Source organism: Camelus dromedarius, chromosome 12 (genome assembly GCF_036321535.1).
Source record: "Camelus dromedarius isolate mCamDro1 chromosome 12, mCamDro1.pat, whole genome shotgun sequence".
Classification (NCBI taxonomy): Eukaryota; Metazoa; Chordata; class Mammalia; order Artiodactyla; family Camelidae; genus Camelus; species Camelus dromedarius.
In genome coordinates, this window is record NC_087447.1 from 11765715 (window position 1) to 11782336 (window position 16622).

A 16622-nucleotide genomic window follows, 5' to 3' on the forward strand; every position below is an offset into this window, starting at 1 on the left:
TCCAAGCTGATGACCTCCCAGGTGACACTTAACTCAACAGCCTGTCAGAGCACAAAATGGTTATAATATAGAGCAGTGGATGCCCTGACGATGTCCAAGTACAAGACAAAATGAATAGTGGTGCATCCTACAACATGGATGAGCCTTGGAAACACTAAACAAAAGAAGCCAGGCACCCAAGACCATATATTGTACAAATCAATTTATATGAAATGTCCAGAACAGGCAAATTCAAAGACAGAAAGTAGATTCATGGTTGCCAGAGGCTGGGGGAAGGGGATAACGGGGAGTGACTACTAATGGATATGGAGATTTCTTTTTTGGGTGATGAGAATGTTCTGCGATTAAACAGTGGGGATGTTGTGCAACATTGTGAGTATGCAAACAATGACGAAACTGTACATTCTAAAATGATCAGTTTTACGATATGTGAATTTTACCTTGATTTTTTAAAGGACAGAGTGAATTAATTCTTAAACACAGTCACGAGCATGTTTATAGATACAGGCACAAGAAACTGGGGGAGTGGCCTCACATTTACTGATCCACCTACTGTGTCCCAGACATTCTGATGGTTTACATTCATTCTTTGATTTAGGCCACACAGCAACCCTGAGAAGTAGGCGTATTTTCCCCATTTCACAGATGCAAAAACTAAGGCTCATAGATACAGCTTATCCAGGAATACACAGCTAGTTAGTGCCATAGTCAGAATTCAGACCTGGGTCTGTCTGGCTTCACATCCCAGGTCCTGTCCACTATGGCACGACACTTCCCGCTACCTTCTTGCAGAAGAAGCCGTATATGTGCTTGGTGTGCCCCTCATCGCGCCTTGCACAGGGGAGCATGCCCAAGGAATACTGCCTGAGCGACTAACAGTTGTCACCTCTGCAGATGACACCTGGAGAACTAGCTCTTGCCAGTGGCAACCACACCCCAGTTACCCAGTTCATCTTGCTGGGATTCTCCAACTATCCAGACCTCCAGGAGCTTCTTTTTGGAGGCTTCCTGCTCATCTATGCCGTGACAGTGGTGGGCAACCTGGGAATGATGGCGCTCATCTTCACAGACTCCCGTCTCCACAGCCCCATGTACTTGTTTCTCAGTGTCCTCTCTTTTCTTGATATTTGTTACTCTTCCATTGTCACACCCAAGCTGTTGGTCGACCTTCTAGCCTCTGACAAGTCCATCTCTTTTGAGGGCTGTGTGGTCCAGATGACCTTCTTTGTGATGCATGCGACAGCTGAGAGCTTCCTGCTGGCCTCCATGGCCTATGACCGCTTTGTGGCCATCCGCCGACCCCTCCATTACAGCTCTGTCATGACCAAGGGAACCTGTCTCCAGCTGGTGGCTGCTTCCTACACATTTGGTGGAGCTAACTCCACTATTGAGACCGGGAATGTCTTTACCCTGCCCTTCTGTGGGCCCAACCACTTAACACACTACTTCTGTGACATCAAACCCCTTCTCCGCCTGGCTTGCGCCAACACAGCTACAGCAGGACTGGTCCTCTATATTTTATCTGCTCTGGTTACCCTTCTGCCTGCTGCCCTCATCCTCACCTCCTACAGCTTGGTCTTGGTGGCCATCGGCAGGATGCGCTCGGCAGCTGGGAAGGAGAAAGCCCTCTCCACGTGTGCCTCCCACTTCTTGGCCATTGCCATCTTCTACAGCACTGTGATCTTCACCTATGTCCAACCTCGCGGATCCACTGATGATACCAGTGGCCAGATAGTGTCTGTCTTCTACACCGTCATAATCCCCATGCTCAACCCCTTCATCTACAGCCTCCAGAACAAGGAGGTGAAGGACGCCCTGCAGGGGACGCTGCAGGGCAGCATCGCTCCCTGCTGAGCCTGCAAGGCTGTTTGTTGGCATGAGGAGGGCATAGCATCGTCTAAATCACACTGTGAATTGACTTAACTGAAAGCATCTCTGGTTTTAACGGAATGGGAGAATAAGAAAGAAAGAGCAAATACCATACTTTATACAGAGCATTGCAACTGTAAAGCAACTTAGTGTCTATTATCATGTTGAATCTTTGCCACCATAGTGTGAGGAAGCCATTGTAATGATGATCTTATGTTACAAAATAAGGATATATGATTTAGTAAAAATTAGTTAACTACCGAAAGTCATACAGTTGGTAAGAGAGTTCATATTCAGCATTAGGACTTCCGCACCAAAACCAGAGATGCTTCAGTTACACCATGGCTGCAAGTTAAGTCTTTTATCGGCAGCTCATCATAACTCCCAAGAAATATCTGACAATCATCTCTGCTTTGCCACTGATTTAGTGAATTGCCAGGAGAGGCCCCAGTGGCTCAGTTCTTCCTTCCTGTCTCAAAAAGAAAGATGTCCAGGATATAAGTGCCCTCATGTATTACTGCTATTGCATTTTGCTGGGCTGTCCCACTAAATAAAACCTCAGGATCAAGAGAGAACTTTTCTCATACATCTGTTTTCTAGACAGATGTGTGCACACGTTGCATAATTCTCAAGTGTGTGTGTGCACGCACGTGCATGTGTGTGATATTAAGTCAGTTACAGCATTAAATAAGATACTGTGCTTTAGGAGACTGACTCAGAAAAATTATATTTGGCCTAAACATCTTTACATATACATATAACATGATGATTAGACATGTTTTAGAGAATCACACAAATAAAGAAGCTGAATTGACCTAATTCAGGGCTGAACGCTGGACTGGAGGGCATGCTCTTAAGGTAATGCAAAGTGTTTATCTGAATTGAGCTGGCTTCACCCTGAGATTTTTGGATTATTAAAAATTCTGTTTTCAGATCAATGTTAAGGATGTGATTCTAAATATAGAAAATATTACTAGATAAACAGGTTTATCACAGTGTCATTTATGAAAATAAAAATTTAGAAGAAATCTAAACATTCAAAGATGGAAAGGATTAAAAGGTTCATCCCCTAGAAGGATTATACTGTAACCAATAAGTGTTATGCTTATGAAGACTACATAACAACTCGGAAAACAGCAAGCCAGAACATCTAGAGTGTGATTGCAATAATGTGATAAACATCAGTGGGAAAAGCCTGGGAAGAACACACCGAAAATGTAAATAATGGTTGTAACAGAGTGCTAGCACAATGGGAAAATGTTTCTCTATTTTTCTCAAAAATTTTACAAAACTTTCCTTAATGAGCATGTTCAAGTTTGATATTTTATCCTAAAAATGAATAATTAAAAAATTCCTTCCCAGCAAACTAGGTGTGAAATTTTCTTACTTTTGTCTTGTTTCATTAAGTAAATATTTACTAAATTCCTCCTATGTTCCACATTCCTGTTACTAATAAACCTAGACTGATTTCAGTATACATCTGCAATGAGGTCAGGACGGGAACATTATTGTGAAGAAATCTGGTAAAAATTAATCTAATTGACTCATCTGTAAAAACATTTATGAGGCAATTAGGCACAACACAGTGTGGCAGGCCTTACCCAGATTAAGTCAGAACATGTAGAGTCAGATAGTTTATGCTACAGTAACAAATAAACCCCACAATGTCAGTAAGTCAACACCACAAAGGCTTTCACCTATGCTAAACTTGAGACAGATCAGTGACTCTCCAGGGCAACTTTCATCCATCTGTCTGGACCCTTTTCATCTTACAGTGTCACCATCTCAACCTGGAGTGCCCTGCAAGACTTCAATGGTGGGGAAAATGATCAAGAAGGTCACACAGACTGCTTCTAATTACCTGACCTGAGGATGGCTCACATCACTTCAACATACACGCCATTAGCCTGAAATCAGTCTAGGCTTAAACATAATTGCAAAGGAGACTGGCCTTCTTTTTATCTAAAGACAGGAAAACTAAACAAGATTTAGTAAATAGATAGCTTTACATCTGTCACTGACTAACTGGACATTTGATGAGACCATCACCTGTACGGAATTCTAAAACATCAATAGATTAAATCTGAAATAAGGTGCTGGTTAACTCATGTTTCTGCATAATTGAGGAGGGCTATTTCTTTGGGTAGAGAACTTTAAACATCCTTTGTCTGTGCTGAACTACCTCTGTCAAGTATGTTTTGAATCACACACCTGCGTTCATGGTGCCACTGTGAACAGTATAACTAACTCTGAGACCAGCTAGTTGACAGTTGCCTGAAGTTGGAGGTCATAGTTCCCTTGAATTCCAAAAATAAATAATGCACAACACAGTAGTATTTACCAGGAGCAGTCTTGTCTAAGTTTAAACCCTGTAATATATCACCCCAAGAGTTGGTACCCACAAACACATATACATTCCTGAAGAGAGAATAAGAAGCCACAAAAATGAAAGCATTTTGAAAACATGAAAGTCAGAAAACGAAAAAATACAAGTTAAATGTGCATATGACACAGCTCTACTGCACAATTTTAAATGAATAGATATCAGTTGCTGTCCACCCCAGCTATATAAATGTTGAACAAATATTTGTCCTTTCAATCTGAGGAGTGCCAAATTAGTGTCCTGTCCCATTAACTGTTGCATCCTCAATGTCTAAGACAGTGCCTAGCACTTTACAGGCACCTGAAAAATATGTTGAATAAATAAATGATGGGCATCTACATGCCTGTTTTCCTCAGATCAGTGGCACTGTAATCACCTGAGAATTTTGAGAAATGTAGAATCTGGGACCCCACCCCTGACCTACCAAATCAGAATGTGCATTTTATCAAGACCCCCAGGTGATTTGTGTGCACATTAAATTCTGAGAAGCACTGATCCACATGCCTCAATCTAGCTCTAAATTCAAGAATGAACAAGGTATTCAATTCTCCTCCTAGAGCTCACAGTTTAGTCTGGAAGCCTGTTCCTAATGGAGGGAAAAGCATGACAAAAGCCAAGAAGTGAGAAAACTATGTCCTCTTGCCTGGTGCCTTCACTATTGTGTGTGATCCACAGTTAAAGTGAGCATGAAGAGAAGAATCCACATGAACAGGAGCACCGTGTCACCTAAGTGGGGACGGGATCATAAGATGGCAGTGCCACCAGCTTTATCTTAACAAAGGTGGGAAAGGTTGCCTTCATGGGTTAACATCGTGTATGACTGTGGCTTCCCTTCCATAATGACCAGCTGGCAGGTGGGAGCCCAACCCAGAACTACATTTCTGAGGCCCTCTTGCACACAGATGTGGCCAAATGTGCAAGTCTAACCAAAGGAATGTGATTGCAAGAGAGATTTCACTTCAAGGCATGGAGTTTTAAGAAGTGTGTGAGTGTTAGGACCTCTTGACTGTCCATTTCCTCTGCTAACAGACGCAAGCAGGGGACTGCAGGGCCCAAGGGCATAGAAGAGCCAAGTGGAAGGAGCCCGGTTTCCTAAATCAGTGGACGAAAGCTGCCTTCTAACTGGGAACACAGGAATAACACATAAACTCTATTTTGTTAAGCCACTGGAATTTGGGGGTTGTTTATGAAAGGTGTTCGAGTTACCTCAACCAGAACAATAAACCTTAGGAATCTGGGGATTTGGGGTATTTTTCACTAGATGATACAGCCCTCTCCTTTCTCCCAGGCTGCCTCTCTGAGGGCTCCCATCATCTCTCCATTGTTTACTCCATTTGGAGATGCATCCTCCACTGACCTACATCCAAGAACAATATTGGTCAAAGTGACATCTAAAGTAAGCTAAGTCAATGTCATTTGGACAGTGGCAGGCCCTTCTCTCGAATGGGCAATATCTTGTGAGGTGTATGTTGTTATCTTGCTTTTACTGATGAAGAAAAGAGGATCTAAGCTAAGCATTATGAAACATGTACCAGAAATACTTAGAGCAGCACTGTTCATCATAGCAAAAAAGTGGAAGCAACACAGACATCTGTCAACGGTAGAAACGGATGAATAAAATAGAGCATATTCATACAACAGAAACTAAACAGCAGGAAAAATAAATGAACTACAGATCTATGCATCAAAATCAATGTGTCTCTAAAACATAAGATTGAGTGAAATAAGGAAGTAACAGAAGAATGCACACAGTTTTATTCCATTTATATAAAGTTTAAAAACAGGCAATGATTCAGCAATTTCACTCCTGGATAAATATTCGAAAGAAACAAAAACACTAAATTGAAAAGATGCATGCACATACACACATACACACATACATACATTCACAGAGCACTATTTACAATTGCCAAGGTATGAAAGCAACCTAAGTGCTCATCAGCAGATGAATGGATAAAGAAGATGTGGTATGTATATACAATGGAATACTACTCAGCCATAAAAAAGAACAAAATGTTGCCATTTGCAGTAACATGAATGGACTTCGAGGTCATTATGCTAAGAGGAATAAGTCAGACAAAGACAAATACTATATGATATCACTTATATCTGGAATCAGAAATACAACAAACCAGTGAATATAACAAAAAGTGGCAGACTCACTCGCAGATATAAAGAACAAACTAGCGGTTGCCAGTCAGAGGGGCGAGGGGGTGCAAGAGGCATTATAAGGCTTGGGGGGTGGGAGGTATAATCTGTTGGGTGTAAGATAGGCTCAAGGATGTATTGTACAGAATAGGGAATAGAACCAATATTTTGTAATGACTGTAAATGGAAAGTAACCTTTAGAAATTGTATTCAAATGTTCTTAATTTTAAATTTAAAAAAAAAAACAGACAAAACTGAACAATTATAATATTTAGAAATGCACACACAGGTGGTAAGAACTATTTAAAATAAAGCAAGAAGTGATTGACACAAAATTTGGACTAGTGCTTACCACTTGTTGGAGGAGAAAAGGGGGTGAAATTTGAGAAAGGCATCCAGGAGCCTTCTTAGTTCACACCCGTCAGTGTGTCTGTGCCCCGTGGGCCACCAATGTCCGCACCACCGGGGAGCTGACTAGAAATGCAGAATCTCAGGCTCTCCCCCAAATCTGCTGAATCATAATCTGCATTTTAACACGATCCCCAGATGATTCATGAGCACATTAAAGATACTTGTAAATTCTTATTTTTAAGGTAGATAGTACATACATAGGTGTTCATTTTAGCATAGCAATAGTCTCTAAATGGTGTAGATTTTATATACTTTTTCAGGTGTATGTTGCATTTAATAAACTTTTGAATACATAGTTTGAATAAAGTTTTAAAATATTTTAAGTATAACTACAAAAACAAAGACAAAAATGAAGACCACAAAGATGACAAAGTATTAAAACCAAACCCAGATATTTAGACTCAAAATCCAATGCTATTTCTACTCTTCGATGCCTTTGCCCCAGGGCAGTAAATGAACTGATTTCAAGGAATTTATGAATTTCCAATTCATGCTGCAACTGGATGGGCCAAAGGCCATGATAAAAATAGAAAACTATTGAAAGCTTTAGTGACTTGATCATTTTTATTTAAATATGCTGGGATGGGGTAAGAAAATTATTTTCCTATTCAGACAATCCTTAACTCTCTTGAAAATGCTTTCCTGGAAAATGTTTTGGAAAGTGAAATGCCTGAAATCTGACCTTTATACTTAAAATATGTTTTATTTGTTTGGAATGAAAGGAGGAAGGGCTAAGAAAGAATCAGAAAGTCACAAATATATTATAAATGCTTAATTTGATTTCATATCTGAATATTATACACTGTATACATGAATAGTTAAATTTAAATTAACAATAAATTGTACTTTAAATACTGACAATCAAAATTAATTTTCTGCTTTAACTTTGCAACTCAAAAATCTTTATTCATTAGGTTTACTTGAAATGATATTTGGAAAGGGAAAATTTAATTTTAATGTTGGATATAAAGGTCTGCTAATAGAAATTATGCAAATGATTGAGCAGTTGACTGTGTAACTATGAAAATGACTTTTCTACACTCCTTTCAAATTTGTAAAGAGAAATTTAAACACTTATCGTCCTTCTCCCTTTGTAAAGGAGACTGCAACAAGCTAAATCATGGTCCGCAGCTTGGTGGACTGTGAACATCCCTCTGTGAAGTGTTAGCTGATGCTGATTCTCAGCCCGCTTGGAATAGGTGCATGTCTAATGCTCCAAACTCACCTGTATGAAAAGTGTGACTCTATTTCTTCTTGGCAAGTCTCTCTTGAGCTCCTCTTCTGCCAGATGGCAAAAACATTCTCTCTGTCAATTCCAGCCAATCACAGTCAGTTTAATAGTCCCCCCTCTACCCTTCCTCAATACCCACCCATATACACACTCCTTCCCTTTCTCAGGGCTTAGAGTACAAGGGAAAAAGGATGGGATAGATAGGGATATTGCCTGGTCCTCCATCATGGTCGGTCCATGCTGGCATTTACTGTGACATCCTATTCCCATCTGGTTTACAATTGCCAGACCATGAAATGATGGTCATGACTCCATGTCCCAAAAGGAAAGCTGCTCTAGACTCAGTTACTCCTTGTACCCTCTCAGAGAGCACTGGACACATTCACCTCCTCTCCCACACCACTCTGGGTCTCTGCCCAGCCCTGCCACACAGCCATTTCTTTCCATTGCCCCTACACCTTAAGAGGGAAAGAAGATCTCAAGGTTGGGCCATAGGATTCCTTCCAGATTCACTTCTGCTGTTTCTTCATCTTACAAGCCTAGGGAATTTTTATTTGGTCTTTGAGAAAAATAAAGGCACTGGAAAAAAAAAAAAAACTGGCTCTGACTGATCACATATTCTTATATGCCTGTGGTTAAAGCATGAGTTTATGCCCTGGGTTATTGATGATTCTAGCTTTTGAAGTTCAAAAGCTCTTTATCACAAAAGTTTTATCTCTGCCTTGAGTTTCCAAAACAAATTTTGAACCTCAAAGGCCAGGGACTGACTTTTTTGGTATCTGCACTATGCTGCAACAACCCTACCCCAAGGTGTGGCTGCCAAGACTTCTAATTTGACGGGAGGATTGTGGAGTTTTAAAAAAATATATTAGAAAAAAAATCTGCATATCCAAATAAGATTTTACTACACCTAATTGTACAGATCCACACATTTGTTCTACGACTACATCTTACCTTTGAGCCACAGACTTTGGGAACATATGTACAGCATTTTACACATGTGTTTTAAATCTTGTTGTTTTCCATTATAATTGAGCACAGTTGTCAGACTCGCTTAAATTCAATAAGCATCAAATTTACTATTTTTGGCATACCAAATCATATCTTCCTTTGTCTCAGTTGTAAAATCGTTAACATCAGCACTTTAATTTTCCATTTTCCACTATACTTTTATAAATAGGGCAAATGAGCGATAAAATGTTCACGTAATTACACAGACATTGCCGTATTTAGATGGCAACACTGCTAAAATGAAACTATTGGCTGAGAGGCAGCAGGACCCTAGGTAACAGAAAGTGGTTATTTGCCTACTGAAAGAGAAAAACCAAACTGGGCATAAGAAGGAAGCTCAGAGGTGTGGATATATAATATACGAAAGAGCAAGTTGTACAAACGTTAATGATTATCTGAATTTTCATTCATTAAGTTTTTGCCCACCCTTACCTATCTTCACATTTCTAAGTAGAAGCAATTGTAACCATTTTACTTGCAACAGATCTATCAAGATAGCATTCCTATACCCTACAATTTACCTAAGGACAAAAAAATCCACACTTCTCCTGTTCCTGTGTCTCTCCTTTACCCTCACACTGACAAAACTTCTGGTACCAGATGGTTGGGGCTTTCCCCCCACACCAAGAAGTTCTCTGTGACACCAGCTAGGTGTCAGTTCAATCCGACACTGACCAAAGTTTGCACAGACCCCGCAGCTAAGCCCCACAACACTGCTCCTCACTTCAGACACCAAGCCAAGCAGTGGGTCCCCAGGTTACCCCCAACTTCTGCTTGACTTGGCTACAAATCGGAGGTTCCCATGACCACCACCCCCCAAACCCTGGATTCAGTTATTTGCTAGAATAGCTCACAGAACTTAGGAAAATATCTATGTTTACCAGTTTATTATCAAATAAAAGACATGATAAAGGATACAGATGAACAGCCACAGGAAGAGATGCATAAGGCAAGACCTTTCTTTCTGCATCTATTTATTTATATTATGTCAGTAATAATGTCCCCTCTCTTATGCTTGATTTTAGTAATTTGAGTCTTCTTTTTCTCTTGGTCAGTCTAGCTAAAAGTTCTGTCAATTCTGTTGATCTTTTCAAGGAACCAACTTTTGGGTTGACTTCTCTCTGTAGTTTTTCTATTCTTTGTTTAATTTCCACTCCAATCTTTATTATTTCCTTTCTTTTGCTTGCCTTAGTTTTGGTTTGCTCTTCTTTTTCCTTAAATGGCTTAAGGTAGAAGGTTAGGTTATGGATTTGAGATCATTCTTCTTTTATAATATAAGTGTTGATAGGTATAAATTTCCCTCAAAGTACTATTTTAGCTGTATCTCCTAAATTTTGTCATAGTGTCTTTATTTTCCTTCATCTTGTGTTTTCTAATTCTTTACTGATGTTCTTTGACCCATTGGCAATTAAGGACTGTGTTAACTCCACGTATCTCTTATTTTCCAAAATTTCATCCAGTTGTTAACTTCTAATTTCATTTCATTGTGGTTGGAGACTATTAAATAATTTCAGTCCTTTTGAATCTTTTGCAGTCTTTTTTTTTTTATCATTAAGCACATTGTCTCCTCTGGGGAATGTTCCACGTGGACTGGAGAAGAATTTATATTCTGCTCTTGTTGTGCAGAGTGTTCTATAGGATTTGTTGGTTTTTGGTGTTTAAATCTATTTCCTGTTAATATTCTGCCTAGTTGTTCTAGTGTTAAAAGTGAAGTATTGAAGTCTCCAAAATTTATTGGCAAACTGTCTACCTCTCCCTTTACTTCTGACAGTTTTTGCTTCATGTATTTTGGGGCTCTGTTGTTAGGTATGTGTTTATAAGTGTTATGTCTTCCTGATGGATTGGCCCTTTCTTCATTATAAAGTGCCCCTCTTTATCTCGTTACACTTTTTTACTTTAAATCTTTTGTCTGATATCATTATAGCCACTGAAGATTTCTCTTGAGGTGATGTTTATTTTTCCTTTTTTTTTTTTTTCTGTTCTTTGGATTTCATAATCTCTATTGACCTATTTTCAAATTCACTAATTTTTTCTTCTACTAGTTCAAATCTACTCTTGAGACTCCTCAGTGAGCTTTTTAAATTTAGTTATTACACTTTTTAACTCCACAAATTCCATTAAATTCTTCTTATCATTTCTATCTATTGGTATTCTCTACATAATAAGACATTGTCATCACATCCTCTTTTACTTCTTTAAGCATGATTTCCTTTAGTTCTTTAAATATATTTATACTGGCTACTTTGAAGTCTTTGTTAAGTCTGACATCTGCCCCTCTCACAGGCAGTTTCTGTTACCTGATTTTTATCTTGTGCATGAGTCACACTTTCCTGTTTCTCTGAATGTTACATAATTGTTGAAAGTGGACGCTCCAGATAGTACACAGCAGTAATTCTGGACAGCAGTCTCCTCCCTCTGCTACCAGGACTTGATATTGTTTTTGTCCATTTGTTTGCTTATTGACTGGCTGGAGTATTTTAGTGAATTCAATTTCCTCCACAGTGTGAAGGCTGTGATGTTACTTCTCAGAGGGTGCAGTACTGGGTCTGTGCACAGTCACCCTAGGATGGCAGCTGGTTTTAGCAGGGCTCGCTTCTGCTGTCTCTGTTCTAGATCACTCCCAGCTCGTAGGCTCCACTAATTGCCAGCTTACTATGCTGTTGTTTCTGATAATGCCCGGACATGAATTGCTCCACAGTCTAACCCAATTAAATGTATACACCTTTGCAGGGGCAGTGTTTGAGGTTTGTTCTGTCCCCAGCAGGGCTCTTCTTAGATGTCTCTTTACCTGGTTCTCTCTGGTAAACCAGCTTGTCCATGCTTAGCTTGCATCTTTCATGAAGCCACCAGCCCCTTCTTAATTGCTTTCCAACAAAACCTCCACTGTTTTTTGATAACACCCTTAGACTTGAACTTCCCTACATTCTATTTCAAATACTCTGTTCCTTGGTGGAAAACTTAAGAGTTCTCAGTATTAGAGCCTGTCTCCTCCCCTGAGAAAAATCCTGGAGCCGGGTTTCCAACCTGGGGCAGGGACACTGGTGTACTTCTCTCTGAGGGACACCCTTGCTTTAGGGGGAAGGTGCCGGATGGGACAGTAGCCTCTCGCCTTCTCAGCTTGCCTCCCCCAGCATGTTGTCTCTAACCTGTGAACAGTCTGGGGTTGGGGCCTGTGTTCTCAGCGTGCAGGACCTGAGGTAGAGCCTCTGCCCCAACCTCTGAGCTGCACTTGCCTGGAATTTAGCCTCTGCAACAAATAGCCGGTGTGGAGAGAAATGCTGGTGGTGGTATTCTGGGCAGATAGCATCGCCCTGAACAGGGAACTTGGGGAAGAAGGAGTGTTGTGTTCCCAGCCGCATCCGCCCAGGGTGGAGTTTCCTTCAGGCTGAGCTGGGACAAAAAAGGGAGGGAGCAGGTCATGGTTGAAAGGTAGTAGACTCTTGATGTTCTTACAAGTAGCTTTTCTTCAATACATGTTTCTTAATTTGTTGTATGCCCTAAGAACCATCACGATATCTTAAATGGTTGTTGTCATTTATAACATTGACCAGTTATGCCTGTTTCTCTGGGAAGAAGTTCCCTGGAATTCTTAACAAAGACTCTCTTCTTGACCAAATTTTAGGCAAATTTTTTGAGCCCTCTTTTTGACTAGGTCTTATGTTAGTCTGTCCTTGGCCTGCTGAAGACAGTCTTAGCAAAGAATCCTGCCAAGTTAATCTCCCTAGCTTTGAGACCTGATCACCCTTGATGTCTGATCAAGTTCTTCATCGCTAACCCTTGATATTTTATCACGTTGGCCTGTTAAGTATTCTGCGAAGTTAGTTTACCAAGACTCCCCCTGTTCTCGATGTCTTTTGTTAGTAATATTCCATCCACTGATTCTGCATCTTGGATATATATTCCCACTTGCATTATTGTATTTGGAATCAAATTCAGTTCTATACTGAAATCTCTTTCCCCTACAGCAATAGTACTGAAAGAAATCTGTCTTTACCACTTTTAGCTGGCATCCATCTGTTTCTCTTGGACACTCCTTACACTCAATGACATCCCAGAAGTGAAGCCCTGCATAACAATTTTTAAACACACCAAGTCATATGCAAAGTCTAAGTCCACAAATCATGGAATAAAGGAGTTAGAAATTGCCAAATGTGTTACTAGAGTATCACATATATTACTAATACCTTGAAGTATTACACAGAATTCTGTTTCCTTCCAAACCTCCATTCCTCATGCCCATCTCTCACAAAGGCCTGTGATTATAAAGTCTCCCAAACTGCACACACCTACTGCTACTATCTCTATCATTTCCCCACAGGTCTCTTACCTCTGTGCTCAGCATGTAGTCTGTCAGCTACAAGAGGCACAGGCATGCAGCTCAATTCTTACTAGTGGTTGAGTCAGCAGCACAATGGTGTCAAGTGAATAAAAATATAGCAAGTGTCTGAGACTTACCAGTGCATATTGAATCATTCTTCTTTGAGACTCCAGGCTAAACCTTCCAAACTCGCTCTGCATCCTCCAATGGGTGCCAATAATCCATGTTAGTCATAGAAGATAAAAGCCCAAGCATGACCCCACCGAACTCATCACAACTCCTTGCCATTTCATCGACAGGATGCAAGTGAGAAGCTTAAGAGAGCCACTCTGAATGACGTTCATTCTAAGAGGCTGAAGGAGATGACCAAGGAGTAACACCTTCCTACTGCTCCCCAATTCGTGAAAGAAGTCCTCCTGCTCTGCCACGGAACAGATAAGCTATGAAAAGGCTTCTATCACCTTCTCTAGCAAACAGCTGGCACTCAGTAAATCTTAGTGAAATTTCTCCTCCCTTCTAAGTAGATCACTGTCTGTGTACTGCGATTTTTCTCTGGGGGAGGGGCGGGGAATTAGGTTTTGGTTTTTTTTTAAATAACAAAGGCACTGGGGATTAAAGCCAGGACTTCACGCGTGCTAAGCGCACAGTGTACCACTGAGCTGTACCCTTCCCCCTGTATTGAGGTTTTTCAGAGCACTGGGAAAACTTCCTCACATCCCTGACACTACATCACAAATGCTACTACTACTAATAATAAAAAAAAATAGTATTTACTGAGCTCCCACCATGTGCCAGTTACTCTTCCAATGCTTTACAGGCATCCTCTCATTTAGACCTCACATCAACGCTATGAGATAGACAGCATTATTATCCCGGTATTAAGGATAAGGGCAGAGTCAGAATTTATGACCAAGTTTTTGAGACTCCAAAGTTTGCATCCTTAACAACTATGCTCCACTCACTGACATTTTAAGACCTTCATTTATTAGCAAGTTGTTTTACTAATTTAGATACCTCTCAGCATTGTAGGAACACTTTTCAACATTATTAGGTACTAGCATTGGAAATTTTTTGGCTACTCTGATAAGCCCCCAAAGTGGAAGTACCTTGTTATCATTTTCACTTGCATTTATTTTATTACTGGCAAAAGTAAACAGTTTTCCACATATTTATTAGTTCTGTAACTCTTTTTATGATTTATTTGTCCAAGTCTTCTGGCCAGATATTGTATGACATTTTTGTATAATGAACACATTAACCATTTGCTGTCTTTGCTGCATTTTTGCCATTTTTTGTGGGTCTCATTTTATTTTGGTTATTTATGTAGAGAACTTTTAAATGTCTGTGTAGTCTAATATATCTTTTCATTTTTTATTTATTCTATCACTTAAAAGTTCGTAAGTTAAAAAAAATTAAGACAGTCCACAAACTGAAAGAAAATATTGGCAAAATACTTATCTGAAGAAAGACTGTTATCCAAAATATACAAAGAACACTTAAACCTCAACAATAAGAAAACAAACAACCCAGTTTAAAAATATCTGATCAGATGCCTCACTAAAGAAGATATACAGGTGGCAAATGAGGATATGAAAAGATGGGCACCTTTTCTTATCCTTATTTGCCAAGGAATTGCAACTTAAAACAACAATGAGATACCACTACACAGCTATTAGTATGAGTAGAATTCAAAACCCTGATAACATCAAATGCTAGTGAGGATGTGGAGCAACAGGAATTCTCAGTCACTGCTGATGGGAATACAAAGCGGTACAGACACTTTGGAACTAAACATATTCTTACTGTATGATTCAATAAACACATTCTTGGTTATTTATCCAAATAACTTGAAAAGTTATGTCCACACAAAACTTGCATGAATGTTTATAGCAGTTCTGCTCAGAATTGTTAAAATTCAGAAGAAACTAGAAACAATAATTTTAAAATTTGTATGGAAACACAAAATACCCCAAATAGCCAAAGCAACTTTGAGAAACAACAAAGCTGGAGGTATCATGCTCCCTAACTTCAAACTATACAACAAAGCTACAGTAATCAAAACAGTATGGTACCGGCACAGAAACAGACACATAGATCAATGGATCAGAATACAGAGCCCAGAAATAAACTCACACACATATGGCCAATTAATCTGCAACAAAGGAACCAAGAATATGCAATGGGGAAAAGACAGTCTCTTCAATAAATGGTGTTGGGAAAACTGAACAGCTACATGCAAGAGAATCAAACTGGACCGCTTTCTCATATCACATAGAAAAATAAACTCAAAATGGATTAAGTGTAAGACCTGAAACCATAAAACTTTTAGAAGAAAACATTGGCAGTATGCTCTTTGACATTGGTCTTAACAATATTTTTTTTGAATCTGTCTCCTCAGGAAGAGAAACAGAAGAAAAAAAAATAAACGAGACTACATCAAACTAAAAAGCTTTTTCACAGCAAAGGAAATTATCAAAATGAAAAGGCAGTCTACTCAAAGGGAGAAGATATTTGCAAACAATACACCCAATAAGGGGTTAATATCCAAAATATAGAAAGAACTCATACAATGCAACATCCCTCCCCCCAAAACACCCTCAATTTTAAAATGGCCAGGGGACCTGAATAGACATTTTTTCCAAAGAAGACAAGCAGATGGCCAACAGGCATAAGAAAAGATGCTCAACATCACTAATCGTCAGGGAAATACAAATCAAAACCACAATGAGATATCACCTCACACCTGTCAGAATGGCTATCATCAAAAAGACAGTAACTCACAAGGATTGGTGAGGATGTAGATAAAAGGGAACCCTCATGTACTGTGAGTGGGATTGTAAATTGGTGGAACCACTATGGGAAACAGTATGGAGTTTCCTCAAGAAATAAAAACTAGAACTGCCATATGATCCAGCAATTTCACTTCTGGGTAGTTACCTAAAGAAAGCAAAAACACTAAGTTCAAAATGTAGCAGAGAATAACTTTTGTTTTGTTGGAGGTTTACAGGGACACCATGACCTGGCCCACGGGGAGGGCTGCAAGAACAAAGAGTGCCTGCAGCAAGAAGATTACAACAATCAACCACACCCCCTCCCTTATTTTTTGTATAAAAGGACCCTGTATTCTGACTAGAGCAGGATGGTTCTCCAAGACATTAGTCTGCCATCCTCTCGGTCTGCTGGCTTTCCGAATAAAGTCGCTACTCCTTGCTCCAACATCTCGTCTCCCGATTTATTGTTCTATCGTGCAG

At 39.7% G+C, this 16622-nt stretch overlaps 1 protein-coding gene across 1 annotated transcript; it reads left to right on the plus strand.

The window, feature by feature from the left end:
- Nucleotides 1-894: 894 nt before the first annotated feature.
- On the plus strand, nt 895-1854 carry LOC135322594 (olfactory receptor 5AP2-like). Its single transcript, XM_064491872.1, has one exon. It carries the CDS (start codon nt 895-897, stop codon nt 1852-1854), a length of 960 nt encoding a protein of 319 aa, XP_064347942.1.
- The last annotated feature ends 14768 nt before the right edge of the window (nt 1855-16622 follow it).